A 14,755-nucleotide genomic window follows, 5' to 3' on the forward strand; every position below is an offset into this window, starting at 1 on the left:
ACATTGGTTATGGGTTTTATCTACAGAAGCTTTTCTTATTCCCCTTAAAGCAAAGGTTTGATAAAGATGCTCAAAATGAGGAAAGGATTCCATTTGTAAAAAGGCTGAATATTGGAGCAGACAAATTTAAGGTAAAAGATTTGGCAATAATATAGAGGAATAAATTGAAATGAGTTCTTGTTATAGACGTGTTTTAGAAATGTTATAGACATAGTTATGGAAACAGACTAATTTTCCATCTGCTTCATAGTGATACTAAATTGACTTGCCTCCTCCTGTACTGTACCAACATGTCATTCTAAGATCTCACCTGGACTGTGCGTATGTTTTTCCGGAGATTCTTCCGTTTTCCCAATCTGTGGAGCAAAAGGCCAAGTTGGTTGTCATGAAGTTAACCAAAGCATAAACATAATTCTGCACATCCACACTCACCTTGGGTAAATGGGCAGGTCACGGAGAACTAGTAGCTTCTTTGGTAAATATACTCTGATTTTAAAAAGGGAACTGTGACAGTCTTTCCACAGAGAAGGGACTCCAAAACTAGAGGGCACAAATTTAAGATGAAAGGAGAAATACTTAAACGGGACTTGAGTGGCAAATGCATAGTGAAGTGGTAGAGGCGGGTGACCATTATGACATCTAAAAGACACTTGAACAGGTATATGGATAGGAAAGGTTTGACGGGATAAAGAGATCAGAACAAGTGTCTTCGCTAAATTTCATGTTCGCTGTCTTCTCAGAAAAAAATCTTTTACCAATTCAATTCATTCCACAAACGGTCAGAATTATGGCCATGGTGTTAAATGGAGACAAGACCACAGATGCTGGAATATGGAGCAAAACACAAAGTGCTGGAGGAACTCAGCAGAATCTGGGGAGGGTATGAGCAGGTGACGTTTCAGGACAGGACCCTTCTTCAGACTCACAGGTGACCTTTTAGGTTCAGAATCCCTTCTTCAGACCGAAGAAGGCTCCAGACCTGAAACATCACCTGTCTCTTCCCTCCCTAATGCTGCCTGACCTGCTGACTTCTTCCAGCACTTTCTATATGCAATTAACTATTTCAATGGTGTAGTGCTGAAGACTGATTCCAGAATTAGCTTTATATCAAACCATTCTATTCCATTCCAACAGCATCTACCTGAAAAAAAGAGTAAATTTTCCAAATATCTCCTGTCCATATAAATGGTACATTCAGTTTCATCAACTAATGCTAATCAGTCTACTCTGAAGCTCTACCTTGCTCACTCAGGTTCAAGGTGCAAGTTCTCCAGTGGTAACTTGGCTCCAGACCTCCTAACATTTTGGGTTAAGTATGGACAAAATAATTGAAATCCAGTAGAGAAGCAAGAATAATTTCCCTTGATATCAATACAAAGTTGCACCAAAAGCAGTAAATTTATGACAGTGGAAATCGCAAGAAAAGTCTCCTCATTATAACGGAGTTAAGTTATTGCGGAGGGAGTGGCCCCACAGTAATCAGACAGCATTGCCTCTTTAAGAACACAGGCTGCTGGTTACACTGCGAGGGGCCATAGAAATTGACGATTGCTTCGATCGGAACTTTGCAATGATACTCCATTGAACAATGTAATAAGCAGCCTTTAGTATAGCTTGCAGTAACAAAAAATAATTTTTAGCTGTTAAGAAGAATTTTGTATTTGAAGTAAACTCGGTGTTTCACAGATTGGCCGCTGGGTAGTTGGAGCGAATCCCTTACTCGGTTATAGCAGACAATCGGCAATAACGGACACCATCAAAGACCATCTCCCTCCCACCCCCAAGGTCTGTTATAATCTTTAGATTACATTTTTAGCATAAATTTCTAGTTGAAATCTGCAAGTAAGGAGAGTGTTAAAATATACAATTTAATCAATTAACTATAAAGTGATCACAAAATTGTATTTATTTTCTTAATTGCATTGTAATTATAATCAAATTTCATTCAGAAACATTGCTTTCCTTTCAGAGAAAACAAAAGGAATTTCTGTTAGTCAATCCCAACAGGCTACTTCATACTTACTTCTTGGGAGCTTGTTCCACTTTGGAGCTGTGGCCCATTCTTTTGTAACAGATCAGAATCTTCAGAGAGTTTCTCTTCGTCTTCTTCTTGTATGGGGGAAGATGGAGATCGCAGGCTGCTAAAATGATGGTACATATTTTAAATTAGACTTTCAAATGTACAATGTAGACATAGAAAATGTCAACTGATTTGCACAGCGCTATATGCACAAACCTCCATAGTGTGCCAGAGTCCCACAGTAAAGACACAAAGTGCTGGAGTAATTCAGCAAGTCAGGCAGCATCCGTGGAGAACATGGATGGATGATGTTTTGGGTCAGAACCTTCACAACCTTAATCGTGTTCCCTTTCAATTTCATAACCACAATACGATGGTTTTGAGTGCACTTGTCAAAATTTAAGCACCGACAATCCTCTAGAGGACATAATTCCAATGATTCAGTCTTCAACCTAATCAGCTTGCCCGTCTCTGATATGGATTCTCTCCTCACAATGATCTCTCCTTTCAATGATTTTAAATTCCCCTTTTCATGCTTCATTTCCTCCTCTTCATTCTACTCTTTTAAATGGCGTTGGCCTGCTACCTCGCAGATCCAGCAACCCAGGTTTAATCATAATCACTGGTATTATCTGGGTAGAGTTTGGAGATTTTGCACCTTCTTCTTACAATGTGTTTCCTTTGGCTGACTCAATTTCCTGCTGTCTCCCAAAGGCCTGAAAGTTAATTGACCACTGTTAGGTGCCTCAGGTGGTAGAATCGGAGAGGAGAATTGATGTGAACGAGGTGAGAATATAAATAAGATCTACTGTATGTAGGATTATGTGAACGGGTGGTTGAAGGTTGGCACAGACCTGGTGAGCCGAGGGGACCCTACCCATGGTGAATGACTTATTACACTGTATTGTGTAGGGGACACTATTTATCCCCCGAATCATGAAGCATTTAATCAGTGCAAGATGAATGAAATTAACCATTGCGGGAGGTTAAGATGTACTAGTAAATCCATTTAAACTGTAACTTCAGGTATTGGGAATTGTGGCATAACAAACAAAATGCAAGTTGATCAGGAATGTTGGACACTTACCTTTCGGAGGATTTGCTCAGTTTGGGCTTTTGGGGACAGTTATCCACCATCCTATCTATTGCTGATAGCTGTCTGCTGGATGGAGACAAACCATCTCCAATTCCGGAATAGTTTATTTCTTCATATAACGGAGCCGGGGGGATAGACGGAGAAACTGATCGTAATCCGTTTAAAGCCTCCAAAAGGGAAACTGGCTCAAATCCAGGAGGAACATGGTCAGATGCCTAGAAATAGAAACATAGAGACATAGACAATAGGTGCAGGAGTAGGCCATTCGGCCCTTCGAGCCTGCACCGCCATTCAATATGATCATGGCTGATCATCCAACTCAGTATCCTGTACCTGCCTTCTCTCCATACGCCCTGATCCCTTTAGCCACAAGGGCCACATCTAACTCCCTCTTAAATATAGCCAATGAACTGGCCTCAACTACCTTCTGTGGCAGAGAATTCCACAGATTCACCACTCTCTGTGTAAAAAATGATTTTCTCATCTCGGTCCTAAAAGACTTCCCTCTTATCCTTAAACTGTGACCCCTAGTTCTGGACTAAAATAGAATAATCAAGTTAGCAATTAATTAGACAATGGACAATAGATGGAGTAGGCCATTCGGCCCTTCGAGCCATCACCGCCATTCAATGTGATCATGGCTGATCATCCCCAATCATTACCCCGTTCCTGCCTTCTCCCCATATCCCCTGACTCCGTTATCGTTAAGAGCCCTATCTAGCTCTCTCTTGAAAGTATCCAGAGAACCGCCCTCCATCGCCCTCTGAGGCGGAGAATTCCACAGACTCACAACTCTCTGTGAGAAAAAGTGTTTCCTCGTCTCCGTTCTAAATGGCTTACCCATTATTCTCAAACCGTGGCCCCTGGTTCTGGACTCCCCCAACATCGGGAACATGTTTCCTGCCTCTAGCGTGTCCAAACCCTTAACAATCTTATATGTTTCAATAAGATTCCCTCTCATCCTTCTAAACTCTAAGCCCAGCCGCTTCATTCTCTCAGCATGAATTACTCTCAATAACCTATTAAAATATAGGGAATAAAACAAACTAAAGCAAAGCGCTACATTTTTAAATGTCTAACTGTAACAGATCTTAACGTTTTACCTCAAGCAATATGTTAAATGTTAAATTTAATCCAAATTTGCTTCTTTTTTTTGCCATTTACCACCAATGGAAAATGTCAGAAAAGTAAATTTACTCAAAAAAGTGAGGCTGCATCTAATCCATAGATTAAACAAATGATTCACAGCTGAGCTTTATTTATGAACTGCAAGTCAATTTAATTGACATTAACCCGAGGCCTTTAAGGCATGCAAGACCCATTTATGTTAAAAGGTGCAAAATGGTACAATTTGAAACATGTATTCAATTTTAGGTAAAATGAAAGTATGAAGGTGGAGAGGTTTAAGAAGGAAGTTTGAGTGATGGAAGGTTCTTCCACCAGTGTGACAAATCAAGTCAATGCAAAAAATAGAGTGATAATGGAGTCAAGGTTTATGAGCATTTGAAAATTAGGAACTAATTTTGAAATAAAGATCTGCTGTAATCAAGATTTATTTATTGAGAGAAAAGCACAAATTGTTAACTGAACTGATGAACACAATTAAGTCAACAGACTCTCAGATTACCAAATGGTCTTCGGAAATTCTTCTTTCTACAGATTGATTTTATTTGTTTTTAGCTTGTACACAATGGCACTAAAATAAATATTGGTCACTGTACTTTATAGATCTTCAATGTACACAGACAGAGTTTATTTCACAGCTTCTGTACATACATTGTGTTTTTATTTAGTTAAAAGCGTCCAAATTTGATCAATATAATTTTACTTCCCTAAAATGTAATGCTAACCCCCATGACTATACTTTATTTTTCCTTCATACATGGGGTGTGCATTCTTGGCATTATTGCCCATCCCAAATTGCTCTTCAAGTTGATGGCGAGAACTTCAAGGCAAGGTGCCTTATTGAAAATTCCTGCTCTTATGATGAATAATTAATCAATGTTAGACACAAAAAGCTGGAGTAACCATGCGGGCCAGAGAGCATCTCTGGAGAAAATGAATAGATGACGTTTCGGGTCAAAACCTTTCTTCAGACTCGTCTGTACTCATCTGAAGAAGGGTCTCGACCAGAAACGTCACCAATTCCTTTTCTCCAGAGATGCTGCCTGACCCACTGAGTTACTCCAACCTTTTGCGTTTATCTTCGGTTTAAAGCAGCATCTGCACTTCCGTGCTACGCAATTATTCAATGTTGACAGCCAGGAGATTCCAGGATTTTAACACATTGAAGATGGTGATATGAACAGGAATTCCCAAAGATCATTTCAATTATGCTACCCACACTCTTGGTCTATGTAGGAGATGGAGGTCTTTCCACCCAAATCCTGGAACTCCACCGAACAATACCATGGGAGTACCTTCATCATAAGTATTGCAGAGGTTCACTGCTACCTCCTCAAGGTTATTAGGAATGAGGTGATAAATGCTGATTTAGTCACATCCCGATAAAATGAATAGAAAGGGAAGGATGTGGTCACAGGAAAAGTTAACAAAAAACATTTTGTACAAGTTATTGCAATGCAGTTTGTAGTTGGCACACAATGCAACGACAATCCTCGTGTTGGAGAAAGGATCGAATATTTAATTTGGTGGAAAGCTTGTCAGTCAACAAGCTGCTTTGATGTGGATGTTGCTGTGTTAAATGTCATTGTTCTGTTTAGCAATCAAGTACAGAATATTCCCTTCCGGTAACTTTTTTTAGAAGTTGAAAAGACTTTAATTCAGACCATGGAGAATGCCTAATCTTGTAATTACTCTTTAAATCACAATGTAAAAGGCATGATGAGAACAGGTCCAACCGGCAAGTGGATCAGAACCAACATAAGTGGTGGTGATGGAAATCCAGGACATTGCTTGAAATCTTTGAATCTGGGCATGTAAATCAGTCAAATCAGGCTGCAGCTTGAATAATCCATTGGATAACTCCCCCAACTTGGCAGTAATCACTTAATATTATGTGCATGCAACCTCTCCCGTGAGATGGAATGCTTGGAAACAAATGAATTTAATTCCATTACAAAAGGCCTAAGTTGGAGTGCATTAGGACCACAGCATTTTGATTAGCAACAACCAAGGGCGTAACAAAAATGACATATTCATGCAGAAGGCTTTTGTAATAATTAATGCCAGACATTGAGTCTTCAAAATGAGTGTCAATTAAAAACGCATTTGGGTTTTACATTTTTCTTATCGTATTCTTAAAGGAAAATATAAAATATTAAGTCAACGGCGTAAGTGGCTTACCGAATGATCGTCGTGATCCATAGTCTGTGCCAAGACAGGACTGAACGACACGGGTGACAAAGCCCCAGCCCTCTTTCTCACAGCTCGGATTTGCAACAATGCACGAAATGCTGTGGATAGAAGATCTTTTCATTATCTACTGCACATGAATGCCAATTTTATGAATTATTTTATTAGGCATATTTAACATACACAACTTCTGTATCATTTCATGTGGGTGTATTGTAGAGACATCAGAGCTGAAATAATGAAATATTTACACACAATAGTTGTGTCAAATACAGTGTCCAATACTAAAGTCCTAAATCACCTCTAATATAAAGAATGCACGTTCATACTAATTTTTTAACCAGATAGCAATCTCTGCCAGGCAAAAGAATACATGCAATACTTTGCTTCTGTGTCTACTTATAAACAAGGTCAAAAAGCTGATGAAGCTTCAGCCTCGCAGCACCAGTGACTTGGTTCAGCGCTGTCCTCTGGTGTTTTTGTGTGGAGTTTGCAGGTTCTCTCCGTGACTGTATGACAGGCGCTTGGTTTTCCTCCCATTTCCTAAACACGCGCTGGTTGGCGAGTTGATTGGCCATTATAAATTGCCACTGATAGGTGGATGAATGGCCGAATCTGGCGGAAGTTGATGGGACCATGTGGAAAATAAAATGGGATTAGTGCAAGACGAGCATAAATGGCCGCTTGGTGCACTCAGGTGGGGGGGGGGGGGGGGGCTGAAGGGCACATTTCCGTGCTGTATGAACCTGAGGCGAGATTCCTCCAGGGATTAGGTCATTTAAGGTGAAAATGAGGGGAAATTTCATCAGTCGAATTGACATTGACCAATCTTTGCAAATCTCTTTCCTGGAGGTCTGTGGGGCCTCAAATATTAATTGCCTTCAATACAGAGATTGGTTGATTTGTGGATATTAAAGGGATCGAGGATTATAAAGATAGCGCAGGAAACATGGCGCGGAGCTAGAAAGATCAAACAGGATCTCGTTAATTGGTGGTGAAGCCCACAGATCATGGGGCCTATTCCCACGTTCTTAAGCGATGATAATCTCAGAATATGGGATGTCAGATACAATTTCACAGTTGTTTTCTAGCCAAATATCCTTGAAATGCTCGCTATCTAAACTCATTCATAAAATGTCAATTAGGCTAGGTAATGGAGTTATCTATAGACCGTTTCATTCACTCCAGTTAGTAAAATATATAGTATACATTTTCCTGCATCGTCTATAAAGGATTTTTAATTAGTTTCATAAAGATCGATTTTTGAAGAGAAAGAAGAGTAAGTGGGGTGGCAGCATGCCACAGCTGGTAGAGATGCTGCCTCATAGCCCCAGAGACCAGTGTTCGATCCTGACCTCGGGTGCTTTCGCGGTGGAGTTTGTATATACTCCTTGTGTGGGTTTCCTCTGGGTGCTCCGGTTTCCTTCCTCATCCCAAAGTCGTGCGGGTTTGCATTGCATATTCTGTTTACATGTTCTATTGTGCTGCTGCAAGTAAGAATTTCATTGTGCTATCTGGGACATATGGCAATAAAACTCTTGGCTTTTTTTTGTAAGTTAACGTCTCTGTAAATTGACTGTAATATGTGTAGGGAGTGGATGATAAAGTGGGATAACATAGAATTGGTGTGAATGGATTATCGATGGTCAGCATAGGCTCAGTGGGCCGAAGGCCCTGTTTCAATGCTATATCTGTAAAAACATTCTGATTATTTTAAAATGTTGCACACCAACCTTCACCAATTCTCTTGCTTTATCTTAAAATCAATCGTGTGATGATAAGTCATTGCAATACTTACGTAGCCTGCAGATAGGACAGTTATTCGCCTGGTAACGTAGTGTATCTGCACAGGTGCTGCACAAGCACAGATGTCTGCAAGGTAGGATTAAAGTATCTCGCAGATCAGACAAGCATACAACACATTCATTGCTGTTGTCACTGTTCTCATCATCTGAAGGCTGCAAAGGAAGACATTTTATAAATTAATAGGAGCCATTACTTTCTCAGCGATTCACAGCTAAATCTTGTGTCATGTATCCAAACATTTTCAGGTGCATAAAGTTATTCTCTGAATTCTTCCTGACTGTGTATATCAGTAGGAATCACAGTTATGTTTTAAAATGAATGTTTTGCCAGATAAATCTATGAGATTAATACTTAAAAGTAATTTCTTGTTCATTCATAATACAGGTCCACCGCCGATTCTCATGAATTCCGTGCCTACTCATAACTGAAAATGTCTAGATTTTTAAGTAAAAGTGTATTATGTCTAGAAAGCAACTTACATATTTTATGACAAAAAATAAAACCAATATTAAATGAAAATAAAGCATAATTATTCAATCCAAAGCAAGGTAATTGAGCGAGGACAATGGAAAATGGTACCTTTGTTTCTTGGTTATTTTTGTTTTCAATACCATATATTTCTTGTAATAAATAACTGACTCGGTCAACCTGCAAAAGAGACAAACAGAAATGCATTTAGGATAAAATCAGAAACATGACTGATGTATACCTAGACTAAAACAATCCATGTATCGTTGATGGAATTCCAACTCAGTCATTTGAATTCTAATTCTTCCAAGATTATTTAGAAGGTTTAAAACCTTAACATTGTCTTTAATAGGCAGGTTTAACTTCAGCTATTTCTAAGCTTTGCCTCCATTCATTCACGCACTTTCACTTCTTATCAACACGAGAAACAGGAAAATAATAGAGTTTGCTTATCATTCAATAAGATCGTGCCTTTTCTTCAATTTTAACGACTATTAATTACTCCTTTGGTAAAGGGAAATGAGCATGTAAGAGAGATTAAGTTACAAACCTGCAAGGAAATAAGATTAGGAGAATCATGGAGCCAATGTGACTGTGTAGGGAGGAACTGCAGATGCTGGTTTAAACCAAAGATAGACACAAGAAGCTGGAGTAACTCAGTGGGACAGGCAGCATCTCTGGAGAGAAGGAATGGGTGACATTTTGAGTCGAGATCTTTCATCAGACGAAAGTCTGGTCTCGACCCAAAAAGTCATCCATTCCTTCTGTCCAGATTTTTTTTAGTAAAGAGGATGCTGGCCAGCCTACGGAGCATATTGAGGATGTTGTTTCCGAACATTTCGACAGAATAAAAACATTAATCGCAACAACTAGTACTGACACTCATTTCCCTCGAGATACAAAATTAGATTTTGTTGTTTGGCATTGCTAATAGCTGTTCAAGCCCTCCAGCGTAGTTTGGAAAAATCTGCATGATAAGGCATAATTTGTACTAGGCTTTCATCTGCTTTTTTCAAATGTGAAGCATTTACAAGTATTCACAGCAGGGGGCAGAAACACACCATGCTTCTGTTCTTATAGAACAAGATGTAAGATAATCAACATGCACTGTGTGCTCAGTATCCTGCTGAGAGATTTGCTGAAGTTCCCATTAATAGGCCTGCACAATTTTTTGTGTGCATTTGCTTGCATTATCAGAATAAGGACCGTTTTACATTTTGACACTTAATTCACGGAAGAACTAATTTTATGAATTTTAGATTACTTTGACGTATTTATATACTCCAGTGACATGTCCCTCAAAATATTATCATAAGACTTTGGTGAACGGTTGTACTGGCATTGAGCATTTTAACCGGTACAGGGAATGATACAATAATGAACCAAATGCAATCGAAACAAGTTACTCATTTCTGGAATTGTAAAAGAACGAACAACCACTCGTTGTGAACTTGTGTCCACTCATCTGCTCAGTTATTGTCATCCATAGTAATAATTTACATTGATAATAGATTAATAAAGTAAGGACCTCTACAATATCACAGCACAATTTGTATCCCATCAACTTTGCACCATTTACTTTGGAAACCACCCAGTTATTCCTAATCCCTGGCTGCTTATCACATCCTAGCAACTGTAAAAATCACACTTAAAGTCAGTGCTTTTCACCTTTTCTTTCATTAATTGTTCAATGTGCTGTCTACATCTCTTGTTTTCCCTTCCCAGACTCTCAGTCTGAAGAAGGGTCTCGACCCAAAACAGCACACATTTTGTTTTCTCCAATGATGATGCTTGACCCGCAGAGTTACTCCAGCTTTTTGTGTCAACCTGCATTGACCCCCCCCCCCCACCCCTCACCACAGTGCAAGCTTTAGTTTAGTCTATTTAAATGTATGGAACCCAGGTACAAGTAGGTCTCTCGGAGAAGACAGACTGCTGGTTTCATCCGCAGAACTCAAAATAAGAAAGGTGCAATCACTCCCAATAGCTAGAGGAAGATAGAGGAATAGATATGTAGACGAGTTATGAAAAGATTTAAAAGCAACAGGGTTGTCATAGTGGATGGCTTTGACTTCCCATCATTAACTGGGATTTCCTTAGTGCAAGAGACTTAGTCAGGGCAAAATTTGTTAGTGCATGCAAGCAGGTTTATTGAAAGAGTGTTACGAGCACAGCCAGACAACTGGCGTTTCAATGGGAGATGTGTTTTAGTAACCATGATCACAACTCCATGTGTTTTAGTAACCATGATCACAACTCCATAGATTTTTAGACAGTTACGAACATGGATAGGTCTGGCCTTTCCAGGTATGGCACTAATTTGGGAACGGGCAAATTACAATGTTATTAGACAGGAGCCTGGGCGAGTAAATTGGGAACAGCTGCTATTGGATAAGTCCACATCTGACATGTTGGAGTCTTTTAAAGACTAACTGATTAGAGTTCAAGACTGGTATGGTCCTCTAAGGAGGAGGGATAAGGAAATCAAGGTAAAGGAATTTTGAAGAACGAGTGGAGTTCAAAACAAAGTATGTGTAAGATTCATAAAGATGGAATCAGACTGGGCCTTTGAGGAATATAAAGAAAGCAGGAAAGAACACACACACACACACAAAGAATTAAGAGGACCAGAAGCAGCCCTGAAATGACACTGGCAGGTGGGATTAAACAGAATTTCAAGGCATTATATTCATATGTTAATAACAAGAGAGTAATTGGAGAGAGGGTGGATTACTCAAGGCCAAAAAGGGAATTTATACTTGGAGTCAGAGGATGTAGGTAAGGTACTATACGAGTACTTTACATTGATATAAACCAAGGAGAAGGACATGGACATTATATGCATAGCGATCAACATAGGGTATACTAATGTAGTTTAGAAACACACAGAATTTAACACACAATTGCGTCAGAGGAGACTACATAGCAAGATAGAAGCTAGCAAAAATAGACGGAACTGAGCCCTTAGAAATTAACACATCCAACAACATAAAATGTATTCAGATTCTCAACATAAAAAAGTCAAATAGAAATTATAATTTCAACTGACTTTTTTTTTTGCACCCCACTAGTCTCCGACAGCTGCCACCCATCAATGTAAAGGGAAGGCAATAGTGACAGTATTTCTCAACTAGCACTTGCACTAGAAATAAAAACTCCCAGCTGTGGCAAGTTTTCAGTCATCACCTCCACAGGCAAGTCACATAATATATATTGTAACTGTTGGCCCAGCATTTTAATTTTTCTTTTTAATTGAAATCACTGATTAAGCAGCTTAATCCCAATATCTTTTTACTCTGCATTATACAAAAAGGCAGAGCCATCTGGATAATGTCCCACCGCACAGCTTCTTTTACATATTTCATATTACTGGGATCAATCCTTTCAAAATGTGCCTCGAATTTTAATTTAGTTTGTCTCTGAAAATAGCAAAATTGCAATTAGAAACATGAATTCAAAATTATTTATTTTAAAAGGACAAAAAAAATCTACATGGAGCGTAAGTGCAAGATAATTTACTTGAAATTGTTTGGGAACAATTAATGTGCTTAAAGGGCAAGTTTTAAATGTGTTGGCAAAATTATCTTATTCAAAGAGATTGGAAAAGATAAATCATACATTGGCTCTTCAGATACATTTGTAATATTCTAATTTAAAATATTTCTCAATGCCAAATTCCCAAATATTTATTGCATTTTTTTCCACAGAGGAATTAAGTCACCAACTTCAACAACATTTGTTGTTTTCATAACTACACTTAGATTCCCCAAAGGAAAATTAGGTCAGTTAGGGATTGTTCGATTAGAATACAGTAAAGAATAAAATCCTCCAAATTATCATCAACTTGTTTTGTTATTCTTCACGTACCACAAGATTCTGGCTAAGTACGTCCCATATGCTGATCTCAACTGTAATATGTAGGTGCCAATATTGTTTGAAATAGTAACCTTGTTTCGCACAAGTTCAGACTAAATTATAGACACTTTATTTTCTTGCCTAATTCTGATGAAATTTACCTTAAAGAGATGAGTGCCATTTTATGAATTAACTTTGTTTTGTCCTTCATGGATATGTGTTTATTAATTTTCAAAACAATGCTTCATACCATGTGGTAAAATGCCTGGGTTGAACAAAAGAATGATGGTAGGGGAATTCATTTTGGCCTTCTGCAGCCAAGTCGAAAATTAGGCTTTGGATCCCATCGGCACACAGCAGATAGCAGATAACATCAAGATGTTAGCATGAGATTAACTTTCATTACATTTCCTTTTGGGAACAGCTTTCAGGTGGTTATTAAGAGGGGCATGGAGTGAATAAGCAGGACCACTGCAGACTTGGATCAAACACTCCTGAACAGGTTAATACATTTGCTCACCACCAGCGCCTTGAGTATTCTAGAAAGACGCTATATAAATCCCATCCATTATTATTATTATTATCATGATGCACATACGCTTACAATACTTACAATCTGCTTTTGCTTTAAGGGCTTCACAGAAAAGCTTCCATCGACATGCTGCAAGACAAATGAATGAGGTCAACAATAAGCTCAAAGAAGTCCCCAGCGAGTACAAATGTAAAATTCTAGGCACAAAGAACAAAGATTTAAAAAAAATGTAAAGCTACTCTAACTGGATGATGAAATACCACTGATGTAAACTATTCTCTCAATCAAATCTACAAATATACAGAGAATTAGTATGGTGATATCACTAAGAGCTAGAATATTTACATTAACGAGTAGGAACAGCATAAGCAGATGAACTCCCTGGTGGTACTTGGTTTTTACTAATCATCTTGAGTATTGGTTTCTGTAGTATAATACACTTACTTTAAAAACAAAAGCTCAGTTAAACAGACATTCATCAAATCAGACAAGTTTTGAAAATAGCCTTTCCTAATATTTCTGGCTGAGGATGAAAGATACTTCAATTCTATGAGGAAAGAGATCTTTGGGTTACTGAGAGTTTATGACAGACGATGTATCACCATTCAAATAAAGTAGATGTCACAAATCCTTGACAAACACTGAGGTGTTTACTGTTGTAACATAGTTTAATATGGCACTGTGACCACAAACAGCATATTGCATAGATGGCCAATTTATCTACTTCGCCGATTTTGCCAAAATACCAAGTTCCTTATCTTTTTTAAACAGTGCCACGGAATCTGTTGTACCCACCTTAACAGAGATGGAGTCAATCCACATTAAAACAATGGCACAAGCAACAGCATCATGTATTCGTCGCTCATTTCCGAAATGCCGCTTGGATTTTTTTCCCCCCACTTATTGACAAATAACTAAAATTAATTTCTGAAGAACGTTGTATTACCAATCAATGAGAAACTCGAGGGTGGTACAGGGGCGCATCTGGTAGAGCTGCCACCTTGCAGCGCCAGAGACCCAGGTTTGATGCTGAGCTCAGGTGCTGTCTGTGTGGAGTTTGCACGTTCTCCCTGTATGTGTGGGATTCCTCTAGGTGCTCAGGTTTTCTCTCACATCGTGCAGATTTATAGGTTAATTTCCCTCGGTAAATTTCCCCCTGTGAGTAGGGTGGGAGAGTGGGACAACGTTGAACTAGTGTGAATGGGCAATCGATAGTTGGCATGGACACAGTGGACCGAAGGGCCCATTTCCATGCTGGATCTCTAAAACTAAAACCTTTTTTGACTAAAATATGTTTCAATACCATTATAAAACAAGCTCATAAGCAATAGTTTCTAAAATTAGTCCACCTTTCTCTACCCATTTTTTAGGAGGGAAAAAATGATCTATGACATGCACCCAACCAGCAGGCCAAGAGTATTCGGCCCTTTAGCAGGTATTGCTCGTTAATTTATTGCAAGTACTCAGCAAATCATACGAGTCCGAAGAAGGGTCTCGACCAGAAACGTGTCTGAAGAAAGGTCTCAACCCGAAACGTCACCTATTCCTTTTCTCCAGAGATGTTGTCTGACCTGATTTTTTTGTGTCTATCTTAGGTTTAAACTAACATCTGCAGTTCTTTCCTACGCATATCATATGGAGTGACCAATTTCATATCCACCAG

The 14,755-nt window shown here is 38.8% G+C and overlaps 1 protein-coding gene across 7 annotated transcripts in view; it reads right to left on the reverse strand.

Moving 5' to 3' along the window:
• Nucleotides 1–14,755, reverse strand: part of LOC116985887 (E3 ubiquitin-protein ligase MGRN1-like) — a 96,824-nt gene that overhangs the window by 17,324 nt on the left and 64,745 nt on the right. For 5 of the 7 annotated variants that reach the window (XM_033040997.1, XM_033040994.1, XM_033041000.1 and 2 more), the window contains exons 8-14: nucleotides 13,174–13,221; nucleotides 8,817–8,885; nucleotides 8,230–8,389; nucleotides 6,423–6,532; nucleotides 3,108–3,331; nucleotides 2,024–2,141; nucleotides 311–356 (exon numbers count right to left, since the gene is read on the reverse strand). In XM_033040997.1, the coding sequence (XP_032896888.1) occupies nucleotides 311–356; nucleotides 2,024–2,141; nucleotides 3,108–3,331; nucleotides 6,423–6,532; nucleotides 8,230–8,389; nucleotides 8,817–8,885; nucleotides 13,174–13,221 (775 nt within the window). The remainder of the gene's footprint in view (nucleotides 1–310; nucleotides 357–2,023; nucleotides 2,142–3,107; nucleotides 3,332–6,422; nucleotides 6,533–8,229; nucleotides 8,390–8,816; nucleotides 8,886–13,173; nucleotides 13,222–14,755) is intronic. The other 2 variants (XM_033041001.1, XM_033040995.1) reach the window with 1 other exon arrangement.

Source organism: Amblyraja radiata, chromosome 22 (genome assembly GCF_010909765.2).
Source record: "Amblyraja radiata isolate CabotCenter1 chromosome 22, sAmbRad1.1.pri, whole genome shotgun sequence".
NCBI classification, from domain to species: Eukaryota; Metazoa; Chordata; class Chondrichthyes; order Rajiformes; family Rajidae; genus Amblyraja; species Amblyraja radiata.